Source organism: Kogia breviceps, chromosome 16 (assembly GCF_026419965.1).
Source record: "Kogia breviceps isolate mKogBre1 chromosome 16, mKogBre1 haplotype 1, whole genome shotgun sequence".
NCBI lineage: Eukaryota > Metazoa > Chordata > Mammalia > Artiodactyla > Physeteridae > Kogia > Kogia breviceps.
In genome coordinates this window covers 32,652,031-32,671,098 of record NC_081325.1, presented here as the reverse complement: position 1 = coordinate 32,671,098, position 19,068 = coordinate 32,652,031, and the positions used below count along the sequence as shown (strand labels likewise).

General features: G+C 38.3%; 1 protein-coding gene across 2 annotated transcripts in view; it reads left to right on the top strand.

The window, feature by feature from the left end:
* The window catches only part of DIAPH3 (diaphanous related formin 3), a 565,809-nt gene that overhangs the window by 425,581 nt on the left and 121,160 nt on the right, over positions 1-19,068 (top strand). For both annotated transcript variants that reach the window (XM_067016329.1, XM_059042398.2), the window contains 2 exons: positions 6,015-6,110; positions 6,621-6,677. In XM_067016329.1, coding sequence (XP_066872430.1) covers positions 6,015-6,110; positions 6,621-6,677 — 153 coding nt within the window. The remainder of the gene's footprint in view (positions 1-6,014; positions 6,111-6,620; positions 6,678-19,068) is intronic.

Sequence of the window (19,068 nt, the reverse complement as noted above, 5' to 3'; positions counted from 1 at the left end):
ATTTGGCCCCTACCTGTCTCCTCAGCATCACCTCTCAGTAACCCCTACTGTAACCTGCCCTCCATTCCCATGGACATGGGAGTTCTCTCAAGTGTTTCATGTCCCCTGTACAGCTGTTCTGTGAACTCTGCAGGGCCTTCCCTCTTCAGGAAGCTCTGGCAAATGTAAAGACTTCTTTAACTCTTAGGTCTTCAGGAGGTCTTCTGTGACGGCTTTCCCTTCTCCCTCTGCCCTATGCCAGGTGTCCTTCCTGGGTGGAGATCTCCATCACAATGCTCATCATTGTATATTGGACCATTTGTTACCTGTCTTCTTCCCCTTGTCATAGGAAAGCACATTAAGGTCAAGAAGCAACCTCTTTCTCTCATCTTCCTCCTTCTTGGTTGCCTCTTCCTGTCAGGAATTTTTTAGTTTCTTTGTGTTTATCAATGTGATTTCTGCACATTCCTAAATGAAATACAGTAGGCTTATAGCAAAATAAAATACACTCTCCTTCACCGTCTCAACTCCTTCCCCTTTCCCAGAGGCAACCACTTTTAATTCTTAGTGGGTTTTTCTTTTTTTTTTTTTTCTGATATTTACCTCTTCCTTATTTCTAGATAATGTACTTAGATTATTATTTGTCAGTTTTTCATTTTAGTCATTGAGTTCCTACGTGGTAGAATGTTTAGTTCCCTTATACCCTCTCCCTGCTATACTTTCCTCGTACACCCCTTCTCCTTTACCTCTGCTGTCTTCACATTATAATTTTATCATACCTGATGGTCAAACGAATAGCCAGTGTTTATAATAGTGCAATGCTGTAAATATTCCTCACCCCTCCAGTTAGTATGCCATGATTACTTCCTATTGGACAACAATATTATTTCTAGGTTTATACTAATATATTTTTTTTAAATTTGCTTGGTGTTTGTGTATATATACCTGTCACTGTTTTATCCAAACTCTCTGACAGGTCTGTGAAATAAGGAACAATTGTTTTTCCAAATGGTCAACCCAGCAGATTTGCTTTTAGTTTCTCGGCCACTCTTCTCTCCTATGGCCCAGTTGTCTCCCATGTGATCTCCTTAGCAGATCCCCCTCTGCCTGTCCTCACATCCTCTTGATTCTCCTTTAGAAATATCTCATCCCTAACTGTCCCTTCTCCATTTCCCTTGATGCTGTGCAACTTCTTAAAATATGATTTACAAATTAAACAAGGTGATATGTTATTCACACAAAGCACAGCTTTGACTATTGCAGTTAGTCTATTTATTTAAAAGAGTTTTAACAGCAGGAAAGGGACTATAATAAATATTTTGAATATCAATTGACTTTTAGTTAAAGAAGTTGAAATCTAGTCTACAATAAAAATGGCTAATTTTTATTTCTCTGGTTTGTATTAGAATAATATAAATATGAGTCCTTTAAATACTTTATTATACCTCACTTTTGTTTTTATTTATAACTTTTGCCTTTGAACCTGCTGTCTCTTCTGCCAGGTATGCTGTTCCCTCCCCAGTCCCTGCCATGGTCAACTCCTGCTTGTTCACCAGGTCATAATTCACTAGGAAGACTTACATCTCCAATAGAACCCTCCCATACCTAGCACACTGTTCTGCTTCTGGAGAGCTGAAAACATTTCTTGTTAATTCTTGGGGCCTAGATATCCTTCATGCCTAGTTTTGGCACATCATAGCCCTCAATAAACATGTGTCAAATTAATATTCTAAATGCATTTTCAGAGTTTGGAAAAACATCTTCATTTTATGTCTCCATCTTACACATTGGATTGTTTTAAGAGTCTACCTGTATTTCTGATTAGAGCTTTCCTTAGAAATGATGTTATTAATCACATATGCTATTAAAGAGTTATTTAATTTATAATGGATCTAAAACAATGCTGAAAACCTAATCAGATATTATATAAACTTCCTATAGTGCACTATGGAGTTCATTTATGAATTTATTTCCCTACATTTTTTATCTCTTAGCAATTTACCACTGCTTTCATTTGTATGATCTCATTTGACCCTCTCATCAACCCTAAACAGGTATTATCTCTATTACACATGTCAGGAACATGTAGCCAGTTGACAGCTCAGACTAGAATGCAAATCTTTTCTCTGATACACTATTCTTTCCATTGCGGGAGTGGGGAATGAAGGCCAAGCAAAGCCATTAGCTCTGGGGGACAAGACCAAGGATAGAAGTTCCAGGTAGAGACTGATGGATGGGAGAGAAAATGTTTGTGGAGAATCACAGGCAGTTACCTTTAGCTGAAGAACAGACTGTGATGTTGGAAACCAGAGATAAGATTTAGAAAGCAGTTGGAGTCAGTGTAGGGCCAAGTGAAAGGGTTGGGACTTTATATTGTGGGAAGTGAGTGATATTGAAAATTTGTGACCAGGGGATCATAATTCTGCTTTAGTGCTCTATGGGATGAATTAGAATTAGGGAGAAACTAGAAGCAACATCATTTTAGGCAGCTCATGCAATATTTCAGGTGAAAAATAATTCAGTTCTGGACCACCAACATTAAGTTTAGTCAGAAAAGGAAACAATGGATCACTTCTTGGGATACTGGCATGTACATGAACAAGGTTTGGCAACTGAATGGTTGTGTGAGCCCGGGGAAAAGAGGGAACAAAGCTGTGCTGTTTACAGTGGTGGTGGGAATGTGCTCCTGCTCGTTCCCTCGTCATCGTGACCTTTATTCCTCTATGTGGTGAATCCTTCCAGCGGACCACGCTAGTGCTTCATTTGTTAATATAGTCAGCATAATGAACACTTTCTTTGCTAGGTGTTAAAGATAAATGGAAACCACAATCCCCGCCCTCGACAAACTCTCTGTGGTAGAAACCATCAAGTAAACAATATTGTAAAGGATTTATTGCTCTATGTACCACAAGTCATTAGGACACAGAGGGGCACCCAGTTCAGCACACACAGGTCAGGAAAGGATTCTCAGTTATCTATCTTGAAGGAGAAGGAGTTAGATTGGTGAAGAAAGTGGGAAGGATGTTCTGTGTAGACAAAACAGCATGACCAAAGGCGTGAAATTGAGAATGTGGAACTGTGGTGTAAGTTATTTAGTGAGCCTGAACATGTCAGCATCTGTCTCCTAAGAACAGTGACATTATGCTCCCTGATCATAATATAATTATCGAACTCAGGTAACTAACATTGGTACAATATAATTATTTAATACCCAGCAAATTTTAAAATTTGTCTAATTATCCCAATAATGTCATCTGTGACTTTTTTACAATCCGAGAGCTAATGGAAGATTGTGTGTTGCATTTAGTTGCCGTGTCTATTTAATCTCCTCTAAGCTAGAATGCTGCTTCCCTAAGCTTTTCTCTTCTCTTTCTCTTTCTTGGTCTTTCATGATATTGATGATTTTTAAGAACCCAGACCAGTTGTTTCACAGACTGTCTCTCACTTTGGATTTGTAAGATTGTTTCCTTATGTTTAGATGCAGGTTAAATTTTTTTGTTGTTTGTTTGTTTTTGTCCTTTTCTTGGTTTGCTTTTGTTAAAGATGGTTTTAAGCTTTTGTTTATTTATTTATTTATTTATTTTGGCCATGCCACACGGCTTGTGGGATCTTAGTTCCCCAGCCAGGGATCAAACCCGTGCCCCTGGCAATGGAAGTGTGGAGTCCTAACCATTGGACCTCCAGGGAATTCCAGGTTAAATATTTTTACAGTTTATATTGTGTCCATCTCAGTGCATCACTTCAGGAGACAGTTATTGTCAGTGTGCCCCATTACTGGTGATGTCAAATTTGATTAGTTGGGTAAGGTGATATCTTTGAGATTTCTCCATACCATGTTCCTCCATAACCTTACATACAATGGGTTTTGTAACCATTGATGATTTCTGCCTAATTAATTCGTACTGTGTGAGTTGTGATATGGTGAATTTTCTGTTTCCCTTATCTATCTCTTATATTAATGGAACTCGGTCCTCTTTATAGTTTTGACATCTATTGGTTGACATTCTTATTTAAAGCAGAGCTTCTTCTTCCCCGGTATTTAATGAATTTTAAAATTTTCAGTATCAGTATGGATGCATGATTCTTTTTTCCAGTGTGTAGTAATCCATTCCCATCATTACCCATTCAGTGTTCAAATTGTCCTAAATTTGGCCAAGGCTATCCTTCAGTCTGGCTCCTCTGCCCTTTTGATATATCCCTATCTGTCTTTGAGCACTTTCTTATTTTCTGGCACAATAATAGTTTCTCAACTCATTTCATACTTTCTTGATCTCAGCCCTAGAATCAGCCATTTTTCTAAGTATTCCGGTTCCTATTAGTGAGTAATAATATTTAGAAACCAAGATCTGAGGGCCAGCTGTGCTCATTGCTACTGTAGTGTCATTACTTCTAGGCTCTTTTGGGCCACGAAGCTAGAAAAAGCATTTTTCTTAAAGCTTGATCTTATATGATACCTTTAGATCCAATCCAGCACTTCATGGTTCTTCCTCTCCTTCTCCCACTCCATATTTGTGTCTCGCATCCCACAGCAAGCATCCCTGTTGCCAACAGCATCAGCGTGTTTACCCATCTGCTCAGGCTTATAATGCACGTGTAATACTTTCACAATCACGTCATCAGTATCACTAACAACAGCAAACTTACTAAAGAAAGTTCAGTGTTTCCTTTTACTAATGAATGTATTCACAACCTTAAATATTTAGCTTTACCTGGAGTTCTTTTTAGAAAAAATATAGTTGAGTTTGAGTATAAATTTTCAAAGATAGTTACTAATTAAAGTGTCTGAAATATTTGATATATTTTAATTAAAATAGCCATCAAGCCACTTTAGAATTAAATTTACATGTAAGTTAACAACCTCCAAATACTCTGTTTCTCACCCACATGTGTCTGGATTACACCTACGAGGTTTAGTACTTCTCTAAAAATGAAACAGAACCAGATTGAAAAGGGCTGACACATGTTTATATTCACATATCTGTTTATAAACTGTAAATGAATGTGTTCTTTGTACTCTACTGCATTCATTTGTCATCTGTTCCGTATAAAGGGATTGCGTTTCAAAAAAGGAAATAAAAAATGCAGAGGAAAATAGTTTTCTAGTAGTTTACACATGACTGTATACCAGCCATACAATTTCATAGAGAATGCCTGAAAACAACTTCTCTCTAAGGGACAAAAAAAAATCTTTGGCATTTTCATGAATTTAGGTTGATCCAATAGTTTCTTTGAAGCTTTTTTTTTTTTTAACCACTTCCTTTAAATAACATTTATCATTGACAACTGTAAATAGCTATAGATTATTACAAGATAACCAGACAGAGAGAAATGGCTCTATAACCACATCTTCATCAATTATATACAGAATATCAATTTAAACTAATCATAATGTGATACAATCCTTTAGATTTTTGAGAGCCTCTTTTGGTTTATTTTTCATTATAGAAGACAAACTTTTCATACATTCTGTAAAAGTTTGCAGTGATTGTTCTGTGTCACCTAAAGTCTGGGGACAGTTATCCTGATATGAAGAATCAATTGTTGGGAGCATGTTCACAGAAATTAGCCTGGAAATATAATTTTGTATGATAAGTTTAGATGGCAGAATCTCAATAACGACAACAGAAACACTCTCCCACACCTGGTCGATTTTAGAAAAGGATCCGATGCCTTGAAAATAACCCATTTCTACAAGGGAAATGTGATTTATGATAACCTGAGACACAGATATGACTAGAACCATCTTCCATTTAAAGTTATTTTGCCACCAGACTATAAAAGCAGTGCTCTGAAGTGAATCAGTCGAACTCGGTTCTCTTTAGTGGACAGTAACACGGGCACTAATGAGACACATTTCATTAAAAGATATTTGATTTATGAGAGAGTTAAGTCCTATCATATTTTGAAATTTCTGGCTTAGTCCTGGCATCTGATCTTTTTCCCCCCTACCATACCATCACCAGTTTCTGCGCATGCTTTGACATTGCTATGGTAACCCCGAGGGCTGATGGAATTCCCTGCATCTCTTTTCACAGAGGGTGATGAGACAGGAGTGATGGATAGTCTGCTGGAAGCCTTGCAGTCGGGGGCTGCCTTCCGCGACCGAAGGAAAAGGACACCGAAGCCGAAAGGTGAACATTACACTTGTTTCGTGTTCCTTTCTAGGGGACTATCACAAAGAACAACCCCCCGCACCCCGCGCGCGCCAACATCCCTCCCGCCCCCGCTTTTTGTAATTATTTTAAAGTCATGTGTCAAGAATGCAGAGCTGTGGGCAACAACTCTTCAGAAGTTTTATAAGTTTGTTTAATCCTTCCCTTGCAAGTGACAGAGAGAGCAGCGTTCCAGTTGGTCAGTGTCAGTAGCACATTAACAAATCAATGCACTGAACCTGGAAAAGCCTGATTAGTGTGACAGGTCTCATCTAAGGAACCATATGTACCTTATCCCAGTGGAGTTCACAGTAGCATAATTAAATGAGAAGTAAAAGTCATAACATTATTGCTTCAAGTATTTCAGGGTATTGAAGCATTGCTTCGCTTCCAGAAATACTTAACCTTGGAAATATGTCTAATACTGTTATACTTCCTGAGATGAACAGAACTCTGTATTAAGATTCTTTTATATATATTTTTTAACAGATATTCGGCAAAGTCTCAGTCCAGCATCTCGGCCTGTTCTGAAAGTTTGTAACCATGGTAATAAACCGTATTCATAAATTACACATTCTCCTTATCTACTTTTATCCTGTTGATCTGTGATTTTAGTAGGTTGCTGTGAAGTTCTCAAGTTTCAGTATGACTAAAATAGTAAAAATGTGTGGATGTACACATTTGCGATGCAATTGTGCACTCGTATTTTCCATCTTTCCATTATTGCCTTGAGGTAGTGTCGAGGATTCTTCTTTCAAGTCTCAAGTGCATGTTTTACTTTTATTATTATTATTTGAAGTTATCTCACACATTTCTGATCAGTGTTGTCCAGTGTATCCTTTCAAAAGCATTGTGCTTTCTTAGTACAATTTTAAGTAGTGGATTTGCTTTACATTAAGATACAATTTGAAATATTGAATTGTTACCGGTTTTACTGTACCATATTTGCCAGTACAGTGTGAAACACTGTGACCAGCATTTTGGCAAAATCTTTAATACAGATGAGCTTCATGTGATGTTATTGTGGTGGGATGTGCTAGAATCACTAACAAGAAGGTGAGTTAACTTGGTCTCCGATATTTATCTGAGACTGACTCCTTTCAGACATCTCTAACTGGCTCCTGAACACCCAACCTCATGGAGCCCTCTTCCTGTCTTCAAGATGCCATTTTGTGTTGATTGGGTTTTATTTACTTTGGTTCCCTTTCCCTCACTGTTACGTATTACAGGGTTCTGCTTACCTTTCATAGTCAAAGTCAAATTCATCCATCGTGATTGCTGTTTATTTAGTGAGATTGTTACCAAAGTTTACCAGATTTAGAAATGAAAAGATACTTGACAGATTTTATTCAAGAGTTGTTTGGGTACAGATGAATTATGTTCTAGAAGTATTAATGTCTGACTGAGTAGAGAAACTTAAGTCGAATTTCTAGGATAACATAAAAAAGAGTATGAGGTAAATAAGAAAAAGACATGAATGTAATGATCTTTTAATAGCTGTGTAGATCCTTACTGCTCAAGGTAAAGTATACATAATACATGCTTAATAAATGAGAGAAAAGGTAAAAACCTACACCAAAATTTTAAATAGATATTTTGACTTTTTTCAATAGTATGTTTTTATTGTTTTGCCTTTCCCTAGTCTAACAATAGGAAGAAAAAATTGTAATAAGTCAGAAAAATTCATTGTGGGTAATTAATCCCTAGCTTTGGGTTATTATTTAGCATCATTATGATATACTAAATAATGGCAAAAACTGTAGAGGACAGAGGAAACTCAGAGAGGCTGAAAACTTTCTAAGAGTACAGAGCTGTTTAGTGACACAACCATAATATAGTTTTGATTTCCATCATGTTTCTTGTTTGATTGAATATAGGTACTTAGATTTTAAAATTATTATTATCAATACAATATATGCAATAAACAACTCAGCCCCCATTGTAAGTCATTAAAGAAAAGACCCACAGCCATGATATGATATGATTATAATGGCATACAGATACGCATGCTGTGTTGAATTTTTTTTGTTGTTTTTTGTTTTGTTTGCGATCGCGGGCCTCTCCCGTTGCGGAGCACAGGCTCCGGACGCACAGGCTCAGCGGCCATGGCTTACGGGCCCAGCCGCTCCGTGGCATGTGGGATCTTCCCGGACCGGGGCACGAACTCGTGTCCCCTGCATCGGCAGGCGGACTCTCAACCACTTCGCCACCAGGGAAGCCCGCTGTGTTGAATTTTAAATAAATATTTTGGCCATTATGTAGGGGGAAATTATTTAAGATAAGTTTGTGTACTGACCTTGAGAAACACAGTCCTTCTGTGACTATAATGTTAGTAAAGTGTCCAGGCTACAAAGGTTCATCTATAATTGTAAATTGTGATACTTTTGGTCCAGATGAAAAAAGCAGGTGAGCATTACATTTCTATCTCTACCAAGGCCAATGTACTATCTTAAGTTCTAAGGCTTTTGTGATAATTAAGCAAGTAGATTATACAGCAAACCAAAGGAGATATACCATAAAGATCAAATTCTCTGTTCTAATAAAAGTGTAGTGGATTAAAGTATTTTAAAAACTTATTTTCATTGATATTTCTTTTGTTTTCCCTTTATACTTCTAACCAAGTGAAAAAAAATCAAACCACCAGATTAATCTTTAAGGGTTGTATGTATAAAGATAGATTTATCAGACTAGACATTGAAAAATGCAGAATTTGGTTAAGGACATTGCAATAAGCATCATGCATATTTTTAGAAAAAGATGACATTTCACAGTTCATTTTGAAATCTTTTTCTAAAAATTACTGTGTTTTCACTGAAAGTACTAACCCTACAACTGAACTATGCAACTGAAATGTAACATGGAAACCCCTTTTATTTTTTAATTTGCTTTCATATACTTAAATAAAACTAACACCTGATATTTATATTTTTCCAAAAATATATAGTAGTTGATATTATCTCATTATTTTTTAAAAATATATGAGATTTTCTACAATTATTTTAAATTTCTTTGCATCCTAAATAAAATGATAATATTAGTAGTAATAATAAGTTAATATTTACAGTTACTTTGCTTATTGAATTATTTAAGTTAAAAGCCAAGCAATATGTTGAAATGCTTTATACGTATCCCATTTAATCTTCTCAATAATCCTATCAGATAGTCAATGTTTTTATCTCTATTTTATAGTCAAAAACAACCAAGGATTGAACAGGTCTGATAGTTTGTGTCCTGTCCTATGGCCAAATTTCAAACCCAGGTCCGCCTGACTTTTGAGTCCAAGCTCTTAATCTCTCTGCCATGTCCTGCTCTGAATACAACTGCTTGAATCCCTATCTTTTCCTCTTCCCATCATCTGGGTGAACCACGTGTGTACATTTTTTTCTCTTGTGACATAAGTTCGAGCTATTGAGATATACCATCACACCCTCTCAGGTTTTCTAGCCTCTGGTCTATCTTCTCCCTTGTTCCCAGATTAAACCACTAGATAGCATTCTTTTCTTTATCTGAGGCTTGGATTACAAGGATAAACCACCTTCTGGAATGAGGACCACTATTTATTTCTTTTAATAAACTCTATATGAAAAGATCTAAATTAATCTATACTCTGTTAGAAAGATCATGGAAATTTTAGACTATATATAGATTATAAATATAGACGTAGACTCTGTGTGTGTGTGTGTGTGTGTGTATGTGTGTGTGTGTGTGTGTGTGTGTGTGTGTGTAGAGAGAGAGGGAGAGAGAGATCATCTTTTATTTCAGAATGAGAAAATCCTGATAAAGTATCCTATGAGACCTTGGGGCTAAAATATCATGGAATATATTTTGGCAAAAATGACCTCAAGTATTCTAACTCCAGAAATTGTACACACTGAATAATCCAGCCCTTGTGTTGTGCTCCAAATCTCTACCCAAAATACTTTGGTTAAAACCTTTCCCTGTTTTATCTTTTGCTTTGTCTGTTAAGACCTAGGAAGAAATTAAGTGTTTGGTATTTTTCCTTGCTAAACCTTCACTCATTCATTTATTTAACAAAATGTATTAAGCACTTGCTGGGCACTTAATATGTAGTGATTCCCTCTAAGAATCCACCATCCAGTTGGGAGACAGATGAGCAACCATTCTCATATATCTGGTTAATGCCAAGATAGCGGTAATGCACAGAGCTTTTGGAATACCAAGAAGTCTGAAAGACCAATCCAGACTTTATGAGGACAATTCAAACTTGGCTTCTAGAAGGACGTGAAATCAAAGCTGAGTTTTGAAGAATAAGTAGAAATGAGGCAAGACCCTGAGGGCGTGAGCCAAGAAGCAGAAGCGGCATGTACACACTTTCCCAGGAGGTCTTTTCTGAACCTTAGTCTGAACCCTGTAAAATGGTATGCTCTTATAAGCACCTGTATGCTCTTACTAGAACCCTGTTTTTTCCTATTATGCAACACACATTTGCCTTAAAATGTTCTTATTCAGTGTCTGCCACACTACTCCTGAGTCCCATCAGGGTGCAGACAAGACAATAAAGGAGGTTTTCTGCCTTGTTTACTGCTGTAACCCCAGTTCTTTGATAGGTTGATGCCCTAAACATGGATATTTAGTAAGAATGTGTTGAATGAATAGACATGCTTATGTTTAGGCTTGCATAGAACAATTAGTGTACCTTGAGCAAAATCGGGTCTGCGGTTGTCACCCAAATAAGTAGGACTTAGTATGCCAAAGCTTAGTATGCTAAAGCTCTAGCTGTAGCTAGAAGGAGTTATCCTTCTCATCTTCTCCCTAATATGTTATCTGTCATCAAAAGGTGATATTTGATTGTCACAGGTTTGAAGGTTGTTACATCAGATGTGAAGGGTGAGGCTCAATCTTGATTGGATTATTTACTCCTTAGCAGTGGAGAGTTACTTATTAATTAGATTTCTTTCCCTTGCTTAATCAAGCAAAGTTTAACAACAGTAAATAAATGAAAGCATCTGCTAATGAGTACAGGGCATTATCTCATTTCTTCATACAGTGCATTTGAAATCTAAAGATTTTCTATAGTTTGTAGAAAATAGTAAGTCAAGATAATCAAAATATTTATTAACACATTTTAATAAAATCATACCATATTTGGGTGTTATAGAATCACCTGGCCTGGTTAAAAATAAAGGACCAGATAGGGAATAAGTATATTGAGAGTCTGATGCCAGACCAAGAACTTGGGCTACTGAGGTTTTTAAGCAGGAAAATGACAGGTCTGAGCAGTTTATATGGAATCGAAGTGACAAATGTTAGAAGAATCAAAAGGACTTTGTAGCCGCTTTGAGCCGACATGGTTTGGCTGCAAGGAATGGGGAGAGTTAGAGAGCTGATCAAGGTGCGAGGGGAGAAGCCAAGTCTAGAGCTCTGTGTTGATAACCTCGCAAAGACTCGCTAACACTGCATAAGCAGATGAGTTACCTGCAGGAAATCTTCAAACCTAGAGAATGCAAGTCAAGGACTGAGCCTTAGGAATGGACACAGGTGAGTAACAGAGTGAGTGCGTGGCAGAAGAAGGATGAAGATGGGAAAGATTGCATAATAGTGGAGCCTACATTATGAAGGTTGAAAGAAGACTTTCAAGGACTTGGTTTCTCCCATTTCTTTTTCTTTGGTTGTTTCTTTCTTTTTTTCTTTATGAAACTGAGTGGTATTACCACTGAGTGACTAGTGTTTTTCACGGTACAGTGATTTCTACTCTCTTCAGGGGCTTCTTTTCCCTTCTAGGCTCTGTAAAATGTTTGTGACAAAGCTTTCACAAATATGAATTGTTCGGCCACACCTTATGGTGCATCTGCCTGCAGTTTGATTGCATCTCATTAGATGGTTCTCTTTTCATTAAGTGGTACAGTGGGATTTTTTTTTAATTAACTGGATATAGAGTAATCAGAAAGAATTCTATAAACTATATGCAATTAAAATCCCTAATGATAAAACTATTTAACTGTGACAAAATAAGATAAAACATAATCAAAATTTTAGGCAAACAAGGATTACACATTTTCAGTGAGCATCCATAACCTAAACAAAATCTTGCTATATTATCTTTACACCAAATCAATTCTTAATAGCCTTAATTTGGATTTGATTATCTATTTTGCCTCTTCCACTTATATATGGAGCTTTGAGAGATTTTTATAAAAATAAGATTGTATTGCCTCCAGGCACAGCTGCTCTGCCACTCCAAGACTGGAAGTCAGAATTAAATGAGAAGCTAGGTAGATATCTTTGAATTGGCATTATTTCCCACAAAATAACACTAAGGGGGGCTCATAAGACAGGATTTACTGTTGATATATTAAAACTTCACACACAACCATCCCCTCTCCCTACTTCACTCAGCCTTGGGTCCCCTTATTTCTTGACCTACCTTTTACCAAAACAGCAAGAATTTGTTTTGAGGCAGAATTATGAAATCTGTAAGGTCTTCAATGGTATCTATTGAGCACTAACTACCATAAGGCTTTTCTGAAAACAGTGAGGATGACACCAAACCAATCTTTGTCTAGAAAACCTTATCTATCAAAGTACTAAATGGTGACAACTACCATTTCCATTTTTTTAAACTGTATCCTATTTTAAAGTAGAAAGAGCATAAAGAATAATATAGTCAAATTATATGATTTTGCTAAATGTCATTGGCTTCTTTTCTTGAGAATCTTTTTTGTTCTCTTTCTGATGAATTTGTGCCTGCCTAAGGAAGGGAACTATTAAAATACTAATTGTTTTTGACACCCTTACACTTGGGCTTTCAAGCAGAATTAAGTACTACCTGTAAGTGTCAAAAGACTTAAACATTTTTCAAGGAGACTTTTCTAGCCCAAGAATTTGGGTAATTTCACATTTTATTCAAACATCAGTCTCTGCTATTTACTATGTAGTCAAGCAAAAGGAAGAACAAACTCAGCAGGGCTCCTGCCTGGGTAAGGATGCCCTGTGGGTAGACAGAAAGGCCTTTCTAATTTATAGTCAGGGCAGGACAACCTTTTGGCTAGTCATTATCAAACAGACTCTTAAGCATGAACAGGTTAGAAAATTCTCAAGTAGTGAGGACCTCAAGTTGTTTTAAAAGGACATTTATGCAAGAAATAGCAAACGCCTCTCATTTAATGAGTACTCACAGATGTAAGTTGAAGGCTGAGACTAAATTGAGTGAAAAGGAGATAAAGAACTATTGCATAAGGAAAGTTATGTCCTTGACATCTCTGAAATAGTTGTTATGATTAATATGTCTCTTTTTCTGTTTTGTTACACAGTGGACTATAATTGTTATCTTTAAATTTTGGGGCCATTCTAAATCTCTCCTTTTCTTATAGCATAGGTTCAGAGTCTGGATTTATAAGGAGTCAATGGATAGACTCTAGAAGCTCCTTTAACTCTGTACTTTCATTTTAGATTTTGTGCTTGGGCATATTTTTTTTTCCTGCTCAAAGGATCTGTTGATTTTATCAAATTCTCCAAAGAATAAAAAATAATTATTTTATTGTTTGATTACTGGTTTGTTACAAATTTTCTCCATTTTTACATGTTACATTTTTATGTATATATACATGATATGCTTTCCCCATTTGTGACTATGTCAGTAAGAGTCTAGCTCTCAAGTGACTTTTACTGTTATTTTTTTGTCATTTGAAAACTAAACTTTCATTGACATGATCACAAATGTGGAAAACATATCAAATGGTTGGTAGATCTACAATTTTAGTGACAAATAAATTGTTTAGGATAAACAGTTAAGGTCCAGTGAACTTGTGCTACTGTGGAGGTTCACTCAGGATGCAGGGAGGGGAAGACATCACCTGTACCCAGGACAGTCATTAGTCTTGCTGGATCTGCCAGGCAGGAAGGTGTGTGTGCAGGGCTTACTGGGTTATGCAGCTGGGAAGGAGCAGTCTCCCAGAGGCCAAGAGAAAGAGCAGTCAGCAAAGCCACAGGCTTCAGAAAAGCCAGGTAAAGAATGGATGGAGGAGCACCCAGGCACAGATTGGATTGAAGGGCACGGTGTCATTGTTCACCTCTGGAAGAGCAGATGTGGTAGAGTAGTAGAAACTGAAGCCAGACAGTGTTGGTTAGAGTAGTGGAGGCTGTCCTTTCTAAAAGCCTGAGTATGAAAGAATGAAACAGTAGGGAAATAGCTGGAACTAGAATAGGTTGTAGTTCAATGAAGGGGTTGTGTTTCTTTGCCTTTCGTGTGGTTCTGGCTTTACTGTCTGTATTCTGAAGAGAAGGAGCTCTGGAAGGGAGGGATGAGTGTTTGGTGGGGCAGTATTGAGGGTGAGGTTGCTGGGGGATGGGATGGGAGAGCACAGGTGTGGAGCACCTGGACGGTAAAAAGAAAGGATATATGGAGAGAAGTGGATACAAATATTGAGTAAGGGAGTTTGGAGGTCTCACCTGATGACATCTTTTTTCTCTGAGAACTAGGATATAAGGTCTCCTCCTGAAAGTGACAGTCTCTGGGTGAGGAAGGAAGGCAAGGGAAGTAGAGGATGGCATGTCTCCTAGATGGATTGTGAGAGGTTACTGCTCAGGGAGATGCAAGATAATTTTTGCATCAATGGCCCAGCTGAAAAAAGAGGCTATTACTTGTGTAATAATAGCTGCCCGTAAAGTCTGAGGGAAAGAAAAGTAGCCCAGGTGCTTCACAGGCCCTGTGACAAAGGGCATTTTGTTCTCCAACTACCTAAAAGTTCTAAAGGTTAATCTCCAAATGTAACCATAGGGGTCAGTTTGGCAGTAGGCCAGCTGAGTGTTCTTTAGAGCAGGAGTCCCCAACCCGCAGGCCACGGACCGGTACCGGTCCGCAGCCTGTTAGGAACCGGGCCGCACAGCAGGAGGTGAGCAGCAGGCAAGCGAAGCTTCATCTGTATTTACAGCCGCTCCCCATCACTCCCCATCGCTCGCACTACCACCTGCACCACACCCTCACCCACCGTCCGTGGAAAAATTGTCTTCCATGAAACTGGTCCCTGGTGCCAAAAAGGTTGGGGACTGCTGCTTTAGAGCACCAGCCAAGCAGAGTCATCCCTTTTTTATTTATTTATTTATTTTTTTTTTTTTTTTTTTTTTTTTTTTTTTTTTTTTTTTTTTTTTTGCGGTATGCGGGCCTCTCACTGTTGTGGCCTCTCCCGTTGCGGAGCACAGGCTGCGGACGCACAGGCTCAGCGGCCATGGCTCACGGGCCCAGCCGCTTCGCGGCACGTGGGATCCTCCCGGACCAGGGCACGAACCCGTGTCTCCTGCATCGGCAGGCGGATTCTCAACCAGTGCGCCACCAGGGAAGCCCGATCCCTTTTTTAGAGGATAAGGTAGCTCATGTTTTAAAATAGTGTAGTAGTTAATGGAAAATAATGGACACTCTGTTGGAACATCTATACCATCTAAACACAATGCTGAAACAATGTGTTTCAGCATTATTGGGGTGTTGTGCTACATATGAGGAAGGCATTCTAGCAGGGATGGTGGGGACCCTAATGCAGCTGGTTTTCCTCCAGGCATGTGCCAACTACATCATGTGTCTGAGATACTTTCCTCCAAAAACAACACTTGGTGCTAAACTCAATATTTCTAAGGTACTACTAGATTTACTTTTATATTTTATTTTATTTGCCCTCATTAAAGGTCAGTCTGGAGTAGCCACAGATACAGAAACCACTTTTCAAGATTGTCATCAGTATCAGAAATAAAGGTTTTGCCAAGTGCCTGTCAGGTATTGTAGTTACTTTAAAAATAGCAATAGCTGTTCTTACTCATTGACTATTTGTGAAAGCATAAAACTAGCCAGATTCTTGAATCCTGTTTGTAGAAGTCTTGGGTGATCTGGTCAAACAGTATGACTTGAAAACAGCATGGAGTCAGGCTCGGGCTTTAGAGGCAGACAGGCCTTGGTTTGACTTCTTGATTTAATAAAAGGGTGACCCTAGCAGCTTATTTAACCTTTGGATTTCCTTTTCCTCAGCTGTAAAAAGAGAAATTACACTATGTGCTTCATAGACTATTTGGAAGATTAAATAGGGACTATACTAAAGTACCTACAGTTGAGTAGATATTTAATAAATTCAATAGATGTCAGTTCCTCCTCATTCTTCCCCTTCTCTGCCTACCTCCCATGATGCATGTGTCAATAGAAAGTTATTATAAATTCTTGAGCAAAGTGACAGTAGTATGCAGAATGGGTGTGCTAATTGGAGAGAATGAAATTAATTCTCTTACTGTCAATAGTTTCTATACTGCACTTAAAGTGCATTAATTGGTATGAACTAGTTTAGAAAAGAAAAAGACAAAAAGTTAAAAGTCTATAGAGACTTCTGGTTTTAAAATAAAATAATAAAGTTATTTTAACCTCCTTTTCCCCATGGGAGTCACCACAAAGCCATAAGGAAAAGGAGTAACAAAAACCAGTGTCAACTTCTATGAAGTCAAGACATGTTTAACCTGGAACAACTGCATATAAAGACAGGGAAGCAGATGATGCGGGAGAGAGGAAATTGGAATCCAGGTGTATTCATTTCCAAGGCTACCAAACAAATCACCACAAACTGGGGGCCTTAAAACAACAGAAAATTGTTCTCTCACAATTCCAGAGGCTAGAAGTCCGAAATCAAGGTGTTGGCAGTGTTGGTTCCTCCTGGAGGCTCCGAGGGAGGACCCGTTCCCCCTCTCTCACTTCTGGAGGTGACCAGCAGTCCTCGGTGTTCCTGAGCTTGTGGCTGCATCACTCTTATCTCAGACTCCGTCTTCTCATGGCCTCCCTGTGTGTCTCTGTGTCTTCACATGCCCTTCGTATACAGCCACGAATCATTTGGTTAGGACTCACCCTAATCTAGTGTGACCCCACCTTACCTTGATTACATCTGCAAAAGCCCTATTTCCAAATAAGGTCACATTCACAGGTACGAGATGTTAGGACTTCAGCATAAATTTTGGGTGACACTGTTCAACCCACAACAGTGGGGGATCCCAATGAGAAACAGACTGATGTGCTCCTCCCAGCACCACATAAGAGCTCAGGAGTCACGGATGCCAGGAACAACTGACAAGAGGAATGAGACATGCATCTGGAAGTGGGGTGATGGCAAAGGAGCAGGTCAACCTCCATCCAGGCAGCATGGCTCCCAAGTCCAGACTTGTGACCCTCTGGTTGCACTTCCCTCCCTCCCTTTCCTCCTCCCCTCCAGGAGGTGGGAAGTACAGATGTTGTTTGGAAAAACTGTGCTGGAAACTCTGTAAATGTGGTGCAAGCCAGAGGTGAGGTGCTGCACTGGAAACGGGTTACCTGAACACAGAGGTGGATCTCCAGGAGAAAAGAGGAGACGTGAATGACACCATCCTCTTCTGGCCCCAACCACCACTCAGTGTAAGCCAAGCTTATACTCCAAGCAGAAGACAGAAGATTTTTCTGGAGATAATGAACAGTCTAGAGAAAAGGCCTTCAGATACTGGCATTATGGACCTCCCTTCAAAAAATGCTAACTTAGTGCAAGAGCATTCCACAGAGAGGCCCACTAGTTAACAAGCCTGTTCACACAAAATTTTTCTCTGAAATATTAATTTGGCCTAAGGACTCATCAGCTGACATTTGAGGAAAACATTCAACATGAAAAAAGAAGGGAAACAAACCAGAGGAACTCTTAGTAAACAAAGAATAACACCACAATAATTGCAAAGGTGTCAAATATTTCAATGATGAAAAGAATAGGATGATATATGTCATATATATAAAAGGATTAGAAACAAATCTTTGGGATAAGAAAAATATAGTAGCAGAAAAAATAGTGCAGTATTTGGAAAAGCATAAACATACAGAGTTCTAGGGAAGATAAGGGGGAAAATGTCAGATTTACAGATAATCTGATATATCTGACTACAATTTTTATTATATTTTTAAAATTGAATACGACTGTGTACAATTGTATAATTGTATTATAAAGCGTTGGGGACAAGTATGGAAAGAGTGATAGGCACTAGGAAAATAAGAGGCAATTGTTAATTCTAGAAAAAAGTGATACACAGTTGACCCTTGAACAACATGAGTTTGAACTACGTGGGTTCACTTATATGCGCATTTTTTTCAGTTGTAAACATTATAATACTACACGACCTGCTGTTGGTTGAATCCATGAATGTGGAACCACAGTTGGGAGGAACCTCATGTATGGAGGGCTGACTATAAATCATATGCAGATTTTCAAATGTGTAGAGGGTCAGGGCCCCTATCCCCGTGTTGTACAGGGGTCAACTGTATAATCATGGTACACTACTGGAATTTGGCATGGCCTTGTATGCTATTTTACAGTCATAATAGTAAAAGCACTGTGGTAGGCAGATTCCAAGATGGCCCTCAGTGATTGCTGCCTCCTGTTGTTCTTTCTCATGTAACCCACCCCCCAAACATTTTCCAGCATTAGTCTGTATAACCAGCGGAATAGGGTAAAAATGGTAGTATGCCACGTCTGAGATTAGGTTACAAAAGACACTGTGACTTTCATCTTGGGTGCTGTGTCTCCCCGTTTCTTGGTTCTGGGGGAAGCTATGTTGTGAGCAGCCCTATGGAGAGACCCAAGCTGTGAGGATATTAAGCTTCAATCTATCACAATAGAAAATCAATAAGTAATGTCTATAATTGATGAATCGAGATAGCAGGAGAAGCATCAATAAGGCAGAGAGTCAGGGACAATGCACTGCTGTATTTCATTGGAAGACTTTTGGATTTCTTTATAAAGTAACCATTAACTTTAAAGAAAGTTAAAGTTAGAAGTATGAAACATCTAAATGAGCAGCCGGTGGGAAGTCAGGATGACAAGACACCCAATGACTCAGTTTATCCCTATTGAGAATAACCAGAAGCTAAAACCTCTCGTTAGTTTTCTCTCTCCTTCTTTACTAAAATACACAGATTTTACTTTTATTTTTCATTTTTCTT